Source organism: Musca autumnalis, unplaced genomic scaffold (assembly GCF_047663935.1).
Source record: "Musca autumnalis isolate F117 unplaced genomic scaffold, ASM4766393v1 scaffold_3, whole genome shotgun sequence".
Taxonomy (NCBI): Eukaryota; Metazoa; Arthropoda; class Insecta; order Diptera; family Muscidae; genus Musca; species Musca autumnalis.
This window is the reverse complement of record NW_027411866.1, coordinates 231,066,675-231,086,386: the sequence shown is the minus strand read 5'-3', so window position 1 is coordinate 231,086,386 and position 19,712 is coordinate 231,066,675. Positions and strand designations below refer to the sequence as shown.

Genomic DNA, 19,712 nt, shown 5'->3' with positions numbered 1-19,712 from the left:
TTTTCAATGGCTTGCATTTTTATTGCATATTTAGACTGACTAAAAATGCAATCCGAAGAGTGCCTTTAAATTCCATCCAAAACACTAAATCAAAAGCACTGATTTGGATGGAAAATGGAGTGCATCCTAGCTGTGTGCTGTGGAAGCAAAATGGAGTGCATCCTAGTTGCGCCCTCTCTTATAAAATTCATAGGTGAATTCATAGGAAAATATGTACTCCAACGGCAAATGTACCGTATACTTGTAGTGCATCCGCGGATGCAAACTTTTTGCTGGTTTATGTTTGTTGTTAAAAACATTATGTGATTTAAAATGCAAAGAAATTCAAATCACAATAATGAAAAATATATTATGTTTGTTGTCAAAAGTTAACAGAACTCTGAATGGCCGACCTTCTGTAGGCCTTGGATCTTTCGGTCGGCGCTCAGTGACCTATTGAACTACATATATCAACAGATCTAGTTCATACGCTATTTCCCATCAAAAAGTTTGCATCCGTGGATGCAATTTAATCAGTACAAGTGTACAGTACATTTGCCGTTGGAGTACATCTCTTCCTATGAATTTTGCTTCCGCAGCACACAGCTGGGATGCAGTAAAGGAACGCTTTTCAAGTAAAAAGTGTAAAACTTGAAGATTCTTGCACGTAAAGGAACAGAACTTATATAATACTCTAGGTCCGTTCCTTTACTTGTTAAAGTGGTAAAGGTAGCAAAAATTCTGAACTGTAAGGGAACGCTTTTTGAGTAAAACATGGTAAAACTTGAAGATTCTTGCAAGTAAAGGAACAGAGCATATATTATATTATTGTGGTAATATGAATCGGGATCCACTGGTTGATATAGGAGAAGTTTCCCTTGTCCCTTTGGCGATGCTTGTGGGGGTATTTATTAAACTAAAATATTTAAACGCATTTTACATTTAACATCTTTTATAAAACATGCAACATTTAAGTTGCCAGTTCCATGCAATATCTGTCAAATAAATTACGTAAACTCCCAAAACACCTTAAGTGCAAGTGTAAAATGCTTTTTACAGTTGAAATCGCTTTTAACGCCATCGTTCATAACGTCATATCGCGTATAATGACGAAATCCAAAAGTTCCAGATTTTTGCACTTCATAACCCACACAAATAAATATCTCTTGTAACGACATCGTCCCAGCAAAATTTGAAGGAAGGGGTTCCATGCGATGACGTGATTTCATGTCATCTTTTGCATTGGTTCAAACGAAGTCGTGAAAGATCCGATCTTTTCATTAGCATTTGAACCAATGCAAAGGAAGTCGTGAAAGATCCGATCTTTTCATCAGTATTTGAACCCATTCCATCGATCCAATAGAGAGGAATTTTGTGTTTTTATTTATACAAATTTTCTAAATATATAAGATTAATTATTTAAAATAGGCTTGATGTTGTCAGAGACTCGAAACCACATTCAACGTTGTTAAAACTCTCGTCGTAATGAAAATGTCATTGCAAAGGGCTGGTAAAAATGACATGCCAAAGCATTGGTGGAAATGACATGCCAAAGCATTGGTGAAAATGACATGTAAAAGCATTGGTGTAAATGATATGCTTTGGATCCAAAAATGAATAGCATCTTTTGGGGTCCACGCTCATATAAAATTCATCGATGAAGATGCTAAAAAGATGACATTCCAGATCACTTGCACCTATGATTGAATGGCATCTTGGGCATCGAACATTTTGCTGGGCGTGTATAACGACATATCGGTTGCCGTCTTTTAGGCAAATATTTGGATTTTGCTATTTCGCAAAACTATCGAGTAACATTCGAACACGATATCGTTTTCGATAGCAATGGTATGGTGGGATACGGTAAACATTGCATCAATGCAAAGTGAATGGTTGAAAGAGCAAAGACATAAATACAACAAGATAAGACATTTCTTTTGCTATCATTCTTCAGTGAATGGCTTTTGAATTTAACATAATGTTATGTTACGATATGGTGATATAACATTTTTTTCTTTTATACATTTTTACGTATTTAACCGAATTTACGGGTCCAATTGACATGGAATTATTCTTGAATAGATCCTTGAATTCATAAGTTTCGTTTCTGATACCATTACATGAAATGTTCCTCCTTGGTTGCGATTTTGAAATAACTGCAACCTGTTAAGGGTAATGTTTCGATACATAGTTTCGTAAACATTTTTTTGTTGCATGCATTTTGTCAGGTCTTTATTACTTTATGTCTTTGAAAGAGCAAGAAGAATAACTACTAAAATCTTAAATAAATCGCAAAGGATTAATGGACCGCTATACATAGGTCAGTTAGATATGACATCATTAGCCGGATTAGCGCATTATCAGGTTTTATTTGCTAAATCCGGCCAAAATCTACCAGATTTCCCATACAAAAATAAATCCTCGTATTGAGTGGATTTTTTTTAAATCCAACATATATCCTCGTATACAACTCTGTTTTTTGCAACATGTTACTAGAAAATACAAATGGTCTGTTCCTTTACTTTTGAAAATGGCAAAACCGGCAAACGTAGTGAAAGTTGTAAAGTGCTCCCATATGAATTGTATGGTGTCTGAAGTAAAGGAACGCTTTTCGAGTAAAAAGTGGTAAAATTTGAAGATTCTTGCACGTAAAGGAACAAAGCTAAAAAGTTGCAAGCTGCCACAAGAAAAAAAAGTAGATGCATCGGTGAATTGCAACAAAATAATTTAAAATGTCAACGTTTGTAAACAAGGCGAAAAAAAATTAATTTTCTTTGATATACAAAGTTGATTTTAATCAACCAAGACTAATATCTACGATGTCTAAACGATAAAATTAGTTTTTATTTGCTAATTAGTTAGCATTAGTGGCATAATGTGCTAACATTTTCAATACAACAACTTCTTTTGACGTTTCAAATACGATCAGATGGGCTGATGCATCTACCTCGGTAATTGTGCTATGAACAAAAATCAGCTGACTGCCATTTAAATCCTCCAAACTGTATATCTAAATGCAATGAGATCTGTAGTGATTTATTAAATCCAGTTGAGGATTTATGGCTAGTCTAAATGAGCTATTAGCTTACTAAAGAATATTATGTCCGAAGGCAGCAAATAGTAGCGTTTGTCCGAAGCTGAAAATGTCATATGTTTTTGCAAGCAGAATTTCTCCAGCAAAATTTTTGGATCAAGTCGAGTTTACGCACTACGCGAACAAAATCCATATCTCGGAAAGTATAGACTTCCCCAACAAATGTTGTATATATTTGTGATCGGGGTGACAAGATCTACATACCTGCGAAATTTCATCCCTAGGTAGGGATTCCCTACCCGATCTTAGTGGGTAAACTCGTCTTATGACAATTTTTTTATTTCGTGCCTTTTTTGTGCTTAAAAGTCGCTTTGTTCCCTTCGGCTTTTTGGTCACGTTATTTCCACAACAATTTATTTAAGGTATGTACACTTTTGGTCTGGTCCTTTACTTTTGAAAATGGCAAAACCAACAAAAGTAGTAAAGTCGAAGGTCACACTAGAGTGGTTTCATTGAAACTTTTAGGGAATCCTAAATCGAGTTCCCCACTACAGCAACTTCATGATTTTACTGTAGTATGGACATCGACCTAGGAACCCTGGATTTCATGAAATTGTTTCAATGAAACCATCTAGTGTGACCAAGGACTTCGTACATAAGCTGCCTTGCCTGCTTACTTCTGATAAAAGAATAAAAAAGAAAAGGGCAACCCAGTTCGAAATTTCCTCGGCCTTCTTTATTCTTTTATTTTTATTATGTCAAAAATGAAGCAGGAAAGCAAGGCAATCAGGCAGAGCAGCTTATGTACGTAGGTCTTAAAAGTTGTAAACTACTCCCATTTGAATTGTATGGTGTCTGAAGTAAAGGAACGCTTTTCGAGTAAAAAATAATTTAAAAGGTTTTTTTAGGTTATTATTTTGAAGGCCGTGGGGGTAGTATCTAATTTGACTTATGCGTCTTTTCTCTGAGCCGTCCGAAGGCGAACTCTTTATTCAGTGCATGCCTTGTTCCTTTCGGCTTCTTGTTCGTCAATTTATTTAAGGTATGTACACTTGTTGTTTCTATTTGACTTTTGGTTATAATTCGAACGTTTTTGGATTAGATTTTAGCTCTGTTCCTTTACGTTCAAGAATCTTCAAGTTTTACCACTTTTTACTCGAAAAGCGTTCCTTTACTTGATGTAAGCATACAATTGATATGAGAGCAGTTCACAACTTTTGCTACTTTTACAATTTTTAAAAGTAAAGGAACAGACCATTTATAGCCCGTGGGCGTAGTGTCTGATCCGTCCGACGACGAATTTCCGGCAAAAACTAGTAAGTTCTTAATAGATGTGTTAACAGGTAAAAGAACCTTCAGCACATTTTTATAATAGACAAAGCATTCTCTCAAATTAATAAGCAAAGAAAACCAGCCGCTTATGTACTGAAACCATAAAGGTAAGTCAGATTAATTCTAAATTTCTCCAACATACTATAAGGAATACAAAAAGTCCTCAAAATTCGTTGGCTATAAATCGTTAAACTGGAATCAATCGTAAGCTATAAAAAAATCACAATTCCTTTTATTTTTATTCAAACATCATTCGATACATAAAAATTAATAATTTTTTTACAATATTATACAGTCCCATATATAGTATGGTGTAGTGTAAGACTCTATAAACCTGCATACGTAAATGTGCTCCAGCCGATGGAATAGGACTTTCCTTTAGTAAAAATTGTTTAGCGCCTCTAGCTGCATTTGTAAAATATTGGGTATTATCAGAATCAAAATAGTCCATAAAAGCAAAGGTGGAACTAAAATAAAAGGTGCATTAAGTTTTCTTATTATTTTACGGTTAATTTATTGAATTCAATCTTATAGTACGTTTATATATAACCGGATTTAACAAACCCACTGGGTTTCAAATGTCAATTCCTTTGCTTACATTTCAAATAAATCCTCATAAAGAAGGTTAACCCTGCAAAAGGCTATAATATAAACATGGCCTTACCGTTCATTTTCGTCAATAAGATTTTCCAGTGATCTCAAATTCCCATTATTAAATTGCCATTCGGTATTTGTAAATACCTTAAGAATTTGGCTGGTGCTTTGGATGCGTCTTTGAACTCTCATTAATCTGTAATAAGGAATTATACATTTCAAATTATAGAAGAGTCTTACGAAATTCATGACTATTTGTATGTATTTGAAATACTTACACTGGTGGTTGTCCATATCAAGCCATCTAGTATTAATGCTGGGATCATTTGTAAGGTAAAAAACTGAAACAAAATTTTATTAGTTTTATTTCTTTAATATTTCTTCTGTACATATAGCTTTAGCTTACCCTCCAATAATGCCAAACGCCACATCGTGTTATTGAACCCTCTGGCAGCCAAATGCATTTCTCATAGGGATATTTTAGCATTATTTTCTTGCCCATATCAATGATACTGCCCAAAGATAATAATCTTTTCGATGATGCACAACAATTGTATATATCTAATTTTCTCTCGATGTTGTTATTGAGGCGTTTTCCATTTTCTTCCTTTGCAAGTTTATAACCGGCCACAAAGAGAGCTTTGGTAACAATATCCACTGCTACTAAATCAGGTTTAACATCCGGATTAGAATGATTCGTACGCATCACACCAAGACCACATGCTACTAATAGGCCCATTGGACCATTGAAGTTATCAATCCAACCGCCAAAAGGTTCTCTATAGCTACTCATCACTGTGAACAAATACAGACCGTTGAAAATTTAAAATATGATGGTCCTTAAAAAAACTCACCTATTTATGGTCGAAATAGTGCCAGCGGTAATTTATCCTTGTGATCGCTAATAATATTTTCGGCTAAACTCTTGGAAAATGTATATGAATTGGGATGCTCCGGGCTGATTTTCGGAAATAATGTGTTTAATGATTCCTTATCATAGGTTTCGGCAATTTTTATGACGGCATGCCAATCGAAATATGGGGGATATATCTGAAATAAGGACAATGTGGAAGGTGTTGAAAAAAATTTTTGTTTAAAGTCGTAACTGAGCCATACTGAATTCCAAGTACTACTGACGTTTAATTTTTCAAATTAGGCAGTGTTTCATTTTCTGACCCCCCCTCCCAAGAAATTTAGACTCATTTGTGTATTCGACATGCAAATATGTACTTAATTCTAAGCTGCAGCAGTGATTATATCCTAGAAAATGCTTGCTGCATCAATGAAATCGAAATGGTTGGGCAGGTCTTTTAAGCAGTGGATTTAGTAAATGAACAATATCCAATTGATGTAAAAGAGGGACCAAGACAAACCTTGATCTTTGACATTTTACACTCTATTAGAACCTATGGTTCCTCATTGAGTTAAAACTAAAAAGTCACATTTTAGAGATTGAATTCTCCTTACCTTTTCATCGAGCTCCATTAAATCCGGATGAGAATATGTTGTTGAGACATGAACAAACGCCTTGAGTTGTGGCAATTGCTGAGCTATTTTAAGCATTTCCAGGGTACCGCGAGTATTTAACAGTATTGAAATTTTCATATCGTCATCAAAACGCACCGTTGCCGCTACATGAAAAATCATTGAGACATTTTGCAACTTTTTCAAATCTGCAGATGATATGGCCAAACCCAGTTCTTGACAATCACCATCGATAGCCACAAGTTTTTTAAACGCTTCCGGTTGGTCTTCTCTTGCACGTTTAAATAATGGAACTTGAAGCATATCCTCCAAACGTTTATGGGCATTCTTGCCCTTTTTGCTACGCAATAAAATATAAACTTTTCCAATTTTCGGAAGTGAACGTAGAATCTTTTCAATGAGGACTTTCCCAATGAAGCCTGAAAGATAAAACATATTTATTTTTTTCAAGGGGAATTTTTTCTTGAACTACGTACCTGATCCTCCAGTAATGAAAATCTCTTGACACTCGTAAAATTCGGTTATGGACATGTTTTGTTACGTTTTGTGGCTCCTATGCATAGATTCTACGAAACTAAACTGCACTTAAAATTGTATAGACTTTTTAAGAGAAATTAAATTCAACTTAAACCCCAAACATTTACATATCATTTCAATTACATGGTATTTGCATTTTCTAAGGTGAACGTACCACATAGAGAGATTAAGTAAGCTATCGCGTCTTGTGCCAATGTAATTAGTCACAAATAACACATTTTGGTCTGTTCCAAAACCTGCATGCATGGAAACGTTTTGTACATTTTCTTGATAAATTAACATTTTTTACAAGCTTTTGTGTACGGAAATACACAATGTTTTTACTATGTTTTCGAGTTTGAAAATCAATCAAGTCACAATCGGCATTCTAACGAAAAGTAGCGACGAGGATTTGAGGAAGGCTGTTGAGTCCGATATACAACTGATGCGCGTTACATACATTCCCTTATGCCCTTCCATTTTCATAATATTTTTTTTTACTACATTTATGAAACTGTGAATTGTTATTTTAGTCTGTAAGGAAAGTGAATTCCACTGACTATAATAAATAAATACATTCCCCTAGGGACTTCCCTCATATCAATGAGTACGCAACGATTAATATTGGCTCAATGGTATGGCACCTACCTTTTATCGCCGAGTCCATACGACTTGTCTTAAGACACCACTTGTAGAGAAGTTTATCAGGGCTGAAATACTCAGGGTATTTGCCGCCACCGACAATTTTGTTATTCTGGTTGGGATTGAACCACAGACATCTGAGTGCAAGGCGAACAAAATTAATAATACAGGCACCTACAACTCTAACAGATGGCTGGCTACAATCACAACAGATGGCTGGATCTCTCGGGCGAATGAAGCCTACTTGACAGTAACATGCATTTTGTTCCAAAGGACTTTGTATTTCGTTCTGCTGTTCTATCTACAAATATACTACTTGTCGCTACAAACCACTCACCTGATAATATTGCGGCATCCTTGCGGGAAGTGCTTAATGAATGGGATATCATGATATCATGAAACAGGTCATTACCATTGTAACTGAAAATGACAGCACAATGATTAAAGCGTGCGAATTGCTTCAAAAAAAGACATTTTCCTTGAAGAGCCAAGTTGAGCGTACGAGCAACTTGGATGTTGATTAATGCATAGCGCAACCGAATACTAAATTGATCCTTTCTAAATGCAAGGGGATAGTAACGTTTTTTTTAAATCAAGTACCATAACATACGAAGAATTTAAAATGGCGCAAGGTAGAGAAAATCCGTTAAGTCTTATACAAGAAGTACCAACTCGGTGGAATAGTGCCTTTAGGACGGTTGACCAATTCTGGCTACAAACGAACACATATCTTCAGTTCTTTTGGCAACATCAAAGGCTTCGTCCCCCTCACAGCAGATGAAGTCAACTTTTTAAAGGATCTTAAAGATGTACTCTCAGCATTTGATCACGCCACTGTACAAACAGCATCGAGTACATCCGTAACAGTTTCTCTAATAATCCCCCTGACAAGTGGTCTATTTCAAAGCCTAGAAGAACTGAAATATAAACTATGCACTTCTGATGGGTTAGAAGCGTGTGTGTTATTGATTGAACGAATCAAAAAACGTGTATTTGCGTATGAAGAACGTATGGCTTCCAGAGTAGGAATATTACTAGATCACAGATTTAAGAAAAAGGATTGAGATCTAATTACACCTCTGATCAATCAACTAAAAGCTTATAACATGAAATAATGGGTATGGGAAAGTTTAACCACGCCAGTTCAAGCACTTCAACAACTTGTGAATCAAACACTAAACAACTACTACTAAAGTTTCTAGAGCACAAAAAGGCAAACAAAATCACCACCGGAGTTGATGCCATTGTTTCCATAAGACAATACATTGTAAACGAAAATACACCAACAGAAAGTGATCCTCTACAGTACTGGAAGGTAAGTTTTTTTATTTTATTTATTTAGAATTATACTTATAGTTAATATAAGGATAATTACAAAAAGGAATACAAGAGCATTAGCTACAAATGCCATCAGCTCATTTTGTATAATTGCTACTACAGTACCCATAGTGAATTTAAAATTAACCACATATACGTTTTATTCATTGCAGAATAATACCAACGAAATGTCCGCTATCCAAAACACTGTCATACGTTATTTGTGTATTTGCGCAACATCCACGGAATCTAAAAGAATGTTTAGGAAAGCCGACGCATTTATTTCCGGACGTACGACTTGCCTAAAATCCGAAAATGTGAACATATGTGTCGAGGCCATTAGGTTAGAGCAGCCACGTTTGGAAAACGAACGTTTAGCTGAGCAACGCCAGGAAAAAGCTACGCCGCATACAAATAAAGAAGAACATTATCGACTATGTTCTGAGACACAATTCATCTCTCACTTCACGCCTCAATCATTTTGATCACGCCATTTGTTTCATTAGGGTACTTAAAAAGAAGAGTACACCCAAGTCTGTCCAGAAAATACTCGAAAAATATGCGTAAATAGGGTTATCATAATGCTTACGGCGTGAAGTCTAATAAATATGAATACCGTGGTGCAATGATTCCCAAAAATATCCCTCAGCGTAATATAGGCGACATGTTACAAGTAAAGAAAATCGTAATTCATATATTATTTAAATAGCATTCGGTACAGAATATTTAATACATTTTTCACAATATAATAGAGTCCGACATATATTATGGTATAATGTACAATTTTAAAAATCCGCATGCGAAAACGTGCTCCGCTCGATGGAGTAGGACCTTCTTTGAGTAAAAATTTTCTAGCACCTTTAGCACAATTTAATAAATATTGGGTCATATCAGTATCATAAAAGTCCATAAAAGTAAAGGTGGAACTAAAATATAATGGGCATTACAATTCCTTATTATGTAACGGTTAGTATATTGATTTTAATCTTACCGTTCATTCTCTTCAATAAGATTTTCCAGTGATTTCAAATTCCCATTATTAAATTGCCATTCGGTATTTGTGAATACTTGGAGAATTTGGCTCGTGCTTTGGATGCGTCTTTGAATTCTCAATAATCTGTAGAGAAGAATAATAAATTTATGATAAATGTATGTATGTACAGTGGCACAGATAAGTATACGTACCCCTGATAAAAGCGGAGTATAGGATAATTACACGAATTTATTTTAATATAATACCTACATAAATTTACCATGTAAAATACTTATAAACTTGTCTATTCTTAAATGGACCTAATACAAAACAAATGAACATATCCCACTGTGCTTCCCTAAGTTAAGCTCTCGGTACATACGGTCCGTTTAGTGACACGTTGGGACACGCGTTGTCCCAAAACAGTTAAATTATGTTTAACTTTAATGCGCCAGCCATGTTGATGTTTTTCAAAAAACTTGGCATCACTTACACATTTTTCATGTGGTTGTTGTAGCGCGACGCTCAACGCACCGTATGTGCCGAGCGCTTTAGTGTAACTAAAATGTAAATAGTTTTATGGCGTACGTATACTTTTCTGTGTTGTGTGAAATTGAATTTCTTTAATTGAAATAAGTCCCAATTTACATTAGGCGAGTTTACTTGCGGCAATTGTCAGTTTGTAGGTGAGAGAGGGTGCTGAGAGGCAAAGGGTTACCATATGCCTCACCTCTCTCTCCTACAAAATGACAATTGCCGCAAGTAAACTCGCCCAATGTAAATTGGGACAATGTGTACGCTTTATATTAAAATAATTATGGTAATTTTGTCCCCAAGGAACCCCACAGTGCATTTGTTGCTAAAAAAAAACCCAACGGTTTAGCCTAAGCTTCATTTTTGTAAGGGGTACTTATATGTGGCACTGTATATAAAAGAGTAGAGGAGTTTCAGGAGAATGTATTTGAAATACTTACACAGGCGGTTCTCCCGCCAAGCGTATCAAACCATCTAATATTATAGCTGGGATCAATTGTAAGGTAAATAGCTGAAAAAAAATTTTATTGGAATATATAGCTGTGTTCCAGAACTAAAAAGTTTTTACAATTTTTACGACTTTTACACTTTTTACTCGAAAAAGCGTTCCCGTACACAAAAAAGTTGTAAAATGTTCACTTCTCTTTAAACAAAAATGGCGCTGAATGCCGCTCTCTTTAAAAACTTTTTACACGATAAATTTGGGCGAGTAAAAAAATAGTAACATGGTTGCCGGCGTCTGATTGGCTGATACGCCGACTTTGACATTTGTTCCAGTTTTTTTGACGTATTTTCCATTTTTCCGTTCCCGAACTTTTTGAAAAAACTTTTTTGTGACAACAATTTTTCCCTATTTCTCTCTTTTACGAGTTTTACTATTAAAAAGTACGGGAACGAAGCTTATATTTATTTCTCCTATACATATGTGGTTGTAACTTACCCTCCAGTAATGCCACAATCCACAGCGTGTTGCAGAACCCTCTGGCAACCAAATACTTTTTTCATAGGGTAATTCGAAAATTATTTCCTTGCCGATATCAATGATATTACCCACACTCAGTACCCTTTTTGATGATGCACAACAATTGTATATTTCTAACTTGCTCTCATCATTATTGCTCATAAGTTTTGCATTATTGTCCTTGGCAAGTTTATAACCGGCCACCAACAGAGCTTTGGCAACAATATCCACTGGTACTATATCTGGTTTTATATCAGGTTCAGAATGATTAGTACGCATAACACCAAGACCACATGCTACTAATAGACCAACTGGACCATTGAAGTTATCAATCCAACCGGAAAAAGGTTCTCTATAGCTACTGACCACTGTGAACAAATTGTAGGTTGTAAAATGTTAAGTAGGAAATATGATAGCCTTAAATGAAGCTCACCTATTGATGGTCGTAATATTACCACTGGCAATTTATCCCTGTAATCGTCGACAATATGCTCGGCTAAACTTTTAGAAAATGTATATGAATTGGGATGTTCAGGGCAGAATTTCCGTAAAAATATATTTAATGTCTGCTGATCATATGTTTCGGCGATTTTTATTGCGGTACGCCAATCAAAATAGGGTGGATATATCTGAAATGAAAAAATATTAATGCAAATAACTGTCTTATAAAAGTAACGTATTTGAATTTTCCTTAAACTGCTTAAATGGACAATCTATAGTAGTTCTTTTTCTTCTCCTCTTTAAAAATCAACTCAATGCCAAGTCATTTAAAGAGTTTTCAACAAATTCGCAAATGTTGTCCACTTTGTGTTCCGCACCACTTACCTTCTCATCAACCTCATTTAAATCCGGATGTGAATATGTTGTTGAAACATGAACAAACGCCTTGAGTTGTGGTAACTGCTGAGCTAGTTTAAGCATTTCCAGGGTACCGCGTGTATTTAAGAGTATTGAAGTTTTCATGTCATCATCAAAACGCACCGTTGCGGCTACATGGAAAATCATTGAGACATTTTGCAACTTTTCCAAATCTACCGATGAAATTGCTAAACCTAGTTCTTGACAATCACCATCGATTGGCACAAGTTTTTTAAGCGCTTCCGGCTGTTCTTCTCTTACATATTTGAATAATGGAATTTGTAGTATATCCTCCAAACGTTCATTGGCATTCTTGCCCTTTTTGCTGCGCAATAAAATATAGACTTTTGCAATTTTTGGAAGTGATCGCAGTATCTTTTCTATGAGAACTTTCCCGATGAAACCTGGTAGATATATATAACACATGAATTATATGCATGTGTGTGTTCCCGTATAAAGGGGAGCAATAGTAAATAATACCAAAATAGCATATTCTTGCAGGTTTTTGAAAGGGCCAATATTATTTTGTAAAGACCGTCATTTCATGAAATATTTACCTGATCCTCCAGTAATGAAAATCTCTTGTCCCTCATAAAACTCGGTTATGGACATTTTTTAGCTTTTTGTTGCTCCCCTGTCTAATTTCTACTACGAACGTTGCACATAAACTGAAATTGTCAAGTTTTATAAAGAGAAATGCAATTAAATTTTACTAAAAACCCAAATTATTTACATATATATCCATTCAATTTCAGGTTATTTGCATTTTGTTAGGTGGACGTACAGGCAGATATTAAGCATGCTATTGGGTCATGTGTCATTGTAATTAATGACAAAGTTGTAGAAATTTTTAAAACTTTTTTTTTTATAAATTAAAAATAGTTTTGTAATTTTCAGGTAATGAGTTGACGTATGCAGTTTAATCACTAGAACAAGTTCCGCTGCCTTACATCTTTTTCTATGAATACACAAATGATTTTAACGGTTCGAGTTAAAAATGAAAATCCGGGCGTTTTAGTCTGCCTGTGTGCCATAGCCCCCCGCAACCGTCTGGTTAAACGATACGTCAGTTAACCAAGTCTGCACGGATGATACCCCCAGATGACCTTCAGTTAGCAATCTTTGATAAGTCTGATCCTGATCATGTGGACGACAGGAAGACCGACGAGAGAAATGTAATTAAATTTTACTTAAACTAAAATTATTTATATATCCATTCAATTTCAGGTTATTTGCATTTTGTAAGGTGGACGTACAAACAGATATTAAGCATGCTATCGGATCATGTGCCATTGTAATTAATGATAAACAAATATATTTGTCAGAAACATTGTGGCGTTTTTTTATTGGGATAGCGTTTGCAATTTTGTTTTTTTAAAATAGTCTGGCTTAATCCCATTGTGTCTTTTGCAGAACCTGTACGAATCTATAAAGCTTTACATTTTTTTACAACTTTTTTTTATTTAAATTAAAAACAGTTTTGTAATTTTCAGTTAATTACTTGACGTATTTTCAAAACTTATCCAGCAAAAAGTTTGCGTCTAAAAATTCAGTTTAATCACTAAAACACGTGCCCCGCCCTACATCGTTTTCTATGAATACACAAATGATTTTTACGGTTCGAGTTAAAAAGGAAAATCCGGGGGTTTCAGTCTGCCCGTTACGTCTGTTAACCAAGTCTGGACGGATGATTGCCCCCAGATGATCTTCATGTATATTTATGGATTTTAAGGAATTTTTCAAAGCACGGGTATGACGGTAGTCGCACAGAAATGATATTTAAATATTAAATTTTGTCCATTCATTGTTGTAATTAACTACAGCCTTGACTTTGAAATTGGTCTATTTGGATATAGGCATTATTGTCAATAAAAACATTGCAGATTGTGTAGTTGGATATGTTCCGACGTCAGAGAGAACTATGATGATTAAAATCTCAGCAAAATCCATAAATTTAAACATTATACAGGTATATGCCCCTACATGTGATGGAAACAACGACGAGATTGGCATTTTTTATGAAGAAATTAGTGAACTACTAAAAATTACGAAATCACATGAAATAACAATAATTCAAGGAGATTTCAACGCCAAAGTGGGAAATGAAGAAAGAAATGGAGTAACGGGAGGATATGGACTGGGTGAAATGAAAGAGGAGACAGGTTAATCCAATTCTGCCAAGAATTTAAAATGACAATAACCAACACATTATTCCGGCTACATCCTAGACGACTATACACATGGAAGTCACCATTGGATAACGAAAGAAATGTCCTACGAAATCAAATAGACTATATAATGATCAACAACAGATTTAGGACCTGTGTAACCAAATGTTCGACAGGAGCTGATGTGCCGTCAGATCATAATCTTTTGATGTGCAATATTCGAATTAAACTAGCTCGGATTCAAAAAAGAAAGAAGAAATTCCATAAAATAAATATTGAAATACTCAAAAATACAACAGCCAGAAATGAAATGAAAGAACAAATAAACAACAAACTTGAAGATTTCGATGCAAACGATGCAGATAATATATGGAACAAGGTGAAGGATGCGATATGTAAAGTAACAAAAAGCTATATAGGAACCCACACAAGAAGAACCCAAGAGGAATGGATGACCAACGAGATTATGGAACTTAGAGAGGAACGAAGAAAATATAAAAATGTTAATTACGAACGCTATTGGGAGATCAATAAAGATATTCGCACAGCAACCAGAGCTGCCAAAAATTCCCTGCTCACTCAAAAATGTCAAGAGATCGAACATTTGCAACACATACATGACGATTTTAATTTACATAAAAAGTTAAAAGAAGTCGCTGGGATATATAGGTGGAGACATAGTGTTATTGATTGTCCGCCTGTTTAACTATATATATGACACAGGTCAATACCCAAACGATTGGCTAATATCAGCTTTTATACCGATACCAAAAAATACATATGGTTGTCAGTAGAAACGATTTGATTCTTGATACAACACTACAAATTAAGAACGAGACTGTCGAACGTGTAAAGAACGTCAAATACCTTGGTGTTCTAATAAACGACAAATGGAATACATCAAACGAAATCAAACGTCGAGTGGAGATGACCAGAGACACATTTTTCAAATATAAAAACGTACTAACAAATCACGACATAAGTCTAGCAACAAAGATACGATTCACGAAATGTTACATTTGGTCTGTGTTATTATATGGAGCTGAAACGTGGACAGTTAAAAGTGCAGATGAAAAGAAATATGGTTATATCGACGAATTTTAAAAATACCATACACTGCTCACATAACAAACCATGAAGTACTGAGAAGAAAGTACAAATCCCGAAAAATCTCATACTTGGGTCACCTTATGAGAAATACAAAATACAAATTTCTACAAAATATTATAAAAAGGAAAATAGAAGGAAGCCGAAGCAGAGGCAGGAGAGATATATATTGGTTAAAAAGCATTTAAGACTGGACGGGATACAGAGATGAAACCAACTTACTAAATGCCGCTAAAAATCGAGAACTTACCTACAACTAGATAATATCTATGTTTGAAATTCATTTTAAAACATGTAAACAATAATATTGTATGATCGCTTTACATCCGAATATCGGATTCGCAAATAAAGAAGAAGAAGTACTTCATATTTTATTCAAACAACATTCGGTACAGAATGTTTAAGATATTTTTCACAATATAATAAAGTCCGACATATAGTATGGTATAATGTATAGTTTTAAAAATCCGCATGCGAAAACGTGCCCCACTCGATGGAATAGGACTTTCTTTAAGTAAAAATTGTTTGGCACCTTTAGCACAATTTATTAAATATTGGGTCATATCAGAATCGTAATAGTCCATAAAAGTAAAGGTGGAACTAAAATAAAATGGACATTAGAATTCCTTATTATCTAACGGTTAGTATATTGATTTTAATCCTACCGTTCATTCTCTTCAATAAGATTTTCCAGTGATTTCAAATTTTCATTATTAAATTGCCAATCGGTGTTTGTAAATATTTTGAGAATTTGGCTCGTGCTTTGGATGCGTCTTTGAATTCTCAATAATCTGTAGCGAAGGATAATTAATTTTAGGACAAATGTATGTATGGTACAGTGGCACAGGTAAATATACGTACCCCTGACAAAAATGAAGTTTAGGATAATTACACGAATTTATTTTAATATAATACCTATATTTATTACAATTAAAGAAATTCAATTTCCACAACATAGAAAAGTATACGTACGCGTTAAAACTATTTGCATTTTAGTTACACTAACTTAAGGAAACACATTGGGGTATTTTCATTTGTTTTGTGTAAGGTCCATTTAATACCTTTTTCACTGAATAGACAAGTTTACATGGCAGGGGATGACATTTCCCCGCTCAGGCCCGTTAGAAAGCGATGTTCTATGTTTGAAGGCTACTAACTGTAGATCTTCAAGGAAAGCACCAATTTAAAGGACTCATATCGTTTATTTTCGAAATATACTTGCCGACTGGAGTGATAAATCGTATCAATTTTTTGTTTGTAGAAATTTTTTTCTTTAAACAAAGATCGCTTTATACTAAAAAATCTAACCTTACTGCTAAGTCCGTTAATTTCCGATGCTCAGACGAACAATAAATACCTTCGGAATGACAACCCCGGACCATTCTACTCTTAAAACAAACAATATCCCACACTATAGTACATCTACAACGACTGGAAGAAATCCAATCTTTGTAATACGTAAAAACGTAGTAGTTAGTACGTATTAAACGTATTGGCTTGATTCCGGTTTATGACCCCGGCCGACAAGTATAAGAAACAGTATGAGTCCTTTAAATGGAAACATGAAGATCTACAGTTAGTTGCCTTGAAACATAGAAAATCGCTTTCAAACGAGCCTGAGGGGGAAATGTCATCCCCTGCCATGTAAAATACTTATAAACTTGTCTATTCGGTGAAAAATGTATTAAATAGGCCTAATTGAAAACAAATTAACATGAAAACAAATTAAAATGTAAATATTTTTAAGGCGTACGTATACTTTTCTGTGTTGTGAAAATTGAATTTCTCTAATTGTAATAAATATGCGCATTATATTAAAATAAATTTGTATAATTATGGTAATATTGTCCACAAGGAACCCCACAGTGCATTTGTTGCTATAAAAAATCCCAACTGTTTAGCCTAAACTTCATTTTTGTATGGGGTACGTATGCTTATCTGTTCCACTGTATATAAAAGAGTAGAAGAGGAGTTTCAGGAGAAATGTATTTGAAATACTTACACAGGCGGTTCTCCAGCCAAGCGTATCAAGCCATCTAATATTATAGCTGGGATCACTTGTAAGGTAAATAGCTAAAAGAAAATTTTATTGGAATATATATTTATTTCTCCTATACATATGTGGATGTAACTTACCCTCCAGTAATGCCACAATCCACATCGTGTTGTAGAACCGTCTGGCAGCCAAATACATTTTTCATAGGGTATATCGAAAACTATTTCCCTGCCAATATCAGTGATATTACCCACACTCAGTACACTTTTTGATGATGCACAACAATTGTATATTTCTAATTTGCTCTCATCATTATTGCTCAGAAGTTTTGCATTATTGTCCTTGGCAAGTTTATAACCGGCCACCAACAGAGCTTTGGCAACAATATCCACTGGTACTATATCTGGTTTTATATCAGGATTAGCATGATTAGTACGCATAACACCAAGACCACATGCTACTAATAGACCAACTGGACCATTGAAGTTATCAATCCAACCGGAAAAGGGTTCTCTATAGCTACTGACCACTGTGAACAAATTATAGGTTGTAAAATGTAAAGTAGGAAATATGATTGCCTTAAACCAAGCTCACCTATTGATGGTCGTAATATTACCACAGGGAATTTATCCCTGTAATCGTCGACAATATGCTCGGCTAAACTTTTAGAAAATGTATATGAATTGGGATGTTCAGGGCAGAATTTCCGTAAAAATATATTTAATGTTTGCCGATCATATGTTTCGGCGATTTTAATTGCGGTACGCCAATCAAAATAGGGTGGATATATCTGAAATGAAAAAATATTAATGCAAATAACTGTCTTCTAAAAAGGAACGTATTTGAATTTTCCTAAAACTGCTTAAAATGGACAATCTGCAATCTATAGTAGTTATTTTTCTTCTCCTCTTTAAAAATCATCTCAATGGCAAGTCATTTAAAGAGTTTTCAACAAATTCGCAAATGTTGTCCACTTTGTGTTCCGCACCACTTACCTTTTCATCGACCTCCTTTAAATCGGGATGTGAATATGTTGTTGAAACATGAACAAACGCCTTGAGTTGTGGTAATTGCTGGGCTAGTTTAAGCATTTCCAGGGTACCGCGTGTATTTAAGAGTATTGAAGTTTTCATGTCATCATCAAATCGCACCGTTGCCGCTACATGAAATATCATAGAGACATTTTGCAACTTTTCCAAATCTGCCGATGAAATTGCTAAACCTAGTTCTTGACAATCACCATCGATTGGCACAAGTTTTTTAAACGCTTCCGGCTGTTCTTCTCTAACATATTTAAATAATGGAATTTGAAATATATCCTCCAAACGTTCATTGGCATTCTTGCCCTTTTTGCTGCGCAATAGAATATAGACTTTTCCAATTTTTGGAAGTGATCGTAGTATCTTTTCTATGAGAACTTTCCCGATGAAACCTGGAAGATATATGTAACACATAAATTATATAATATAACGGAAGCAATAGTAAATAATTCTAAAATAGCATATTCTTGCAGGTTTTTTTTTTTTGTGTTAAGACAGTCCTTTTTTGAATTATTTACCTGAACCTCCAGTAATGAAAATCTCTTGCGCCTCATAAAATTCGGTTATGGACATTTTTTTAGCTTTTTGTTGCTCCTCTGTCTAATTTCTACTACGAACGTTGCACATAAACTGCACTTGCAATTGGCAATTTTTGTCAAGAGAAATGCAATAAAATATTATTAAACTCAATCTATTTATAATATCCATTCAATTTCAGGTTATTTGCATTTTGTAAGGTGGACGTACAGACAGATATTAATCGGGTCATGTGTTATTGTAATTAATGATAAACAAATATATTGGTCTTTTGCAGAACCAGTAAGAATCCATAAAGTTTTATAACTTTTTTCTTTATAAATTAAAAAAAAGTTTTGTAATATTCACTTGATGACTTGTAGTATTTTCAAAACATATCCAGCAAAATGTTTGTGTTTAAAATGCAGTTTAATCACTAGAACAAGTTCCGCTGCCCTACATCGTTTTCTATGACTACACAAATGATTTTTACGGTTCAAGTTAAAAAGGGAAATCCGGGGGTTTCAGTCTGCCCGTGAGCCATAGCCCCCGCAATTGTCTAGTTAAACGATACGTCAGTTAACTAGGTCTGCACGGATGGTTGCCCCCAGATGCCACTCTGTAAGCAATCTTTGATAAGTCTGATCTTGATCATGTGGA

General features: G+C 34.8%; 2 protein-coding genes and 1 pseudogene across 2 annotated transcripts; all 3 read right to left on the bottom strand.

Annotated features, from left to right (window-relative positions):
* Window positions 1-5,087: 5,087 nt before the first annotated feature.
* On the bottom strand, window positions 5,088-6,806 carry LOC141398456 (fatty acyl-CoA reductase wat-like; annotated as a pseudogene).
* Window positions 6,807-9,566: 2,760 nt separating this feature from the next.
* On the bottom strand, window positions 9,567-13,114 carry LOC141397226 (fatty acyl-CoA reductase wat-like). The gene is made up of 8 exons (XM_073973323.1): window positions 13,010-13,114; window positions 12,783-12,893; window positions 12,193-12,629; window positions 11,801-11,996; window positions 11,347-11,735; window positions 10,847-10,917; window positions 9,891-10,016; window positions 9,567-9,825 (listed from the first exon to the last, which is right to left on the bottom strand). Exons 2-8 carry the CDS (start codon window positions 12,835-12,837, stop codon window positions 9,597-9,599), a joined length of 1,503 nt encoding a protein of 500 aa, XP_073829424.1. The 5' UTR covers window positions 12,838-12,893; window positions 13,010-13,114; the 3' UTR covers window positions 9,567-9,596.
* On the bottom strand, window positions 12,874-19,146 carry LOC141398455 (fatty acyl-CoA reductase wat-like). The gene is made up of 8 exons (XM_073975738.1): window positions 19,055-19,146; window positions 18,492-18,928; window positions 18,091-18,286; window positions 17,637-18,025; window positions 17,503-17,573; window positions 16,166-16,291; window positions 15,991-16,100; window positions 12,874-12,893 (listed from the first exon to the last, which is right to left on the bottom strand). Exons 1-8 carry the CDS (start codon window positions 19,107-19,109, stop codon window positions 12,874-12,876), a joined length of 1,404 nt encoding a protein of 467 aa, XP_073831839.1. The 5' UTR covers window positions 19,110-19,146.
* Between the last annotated feature and the right edge of the window lie 566 nt (window positions 19,147-19,712).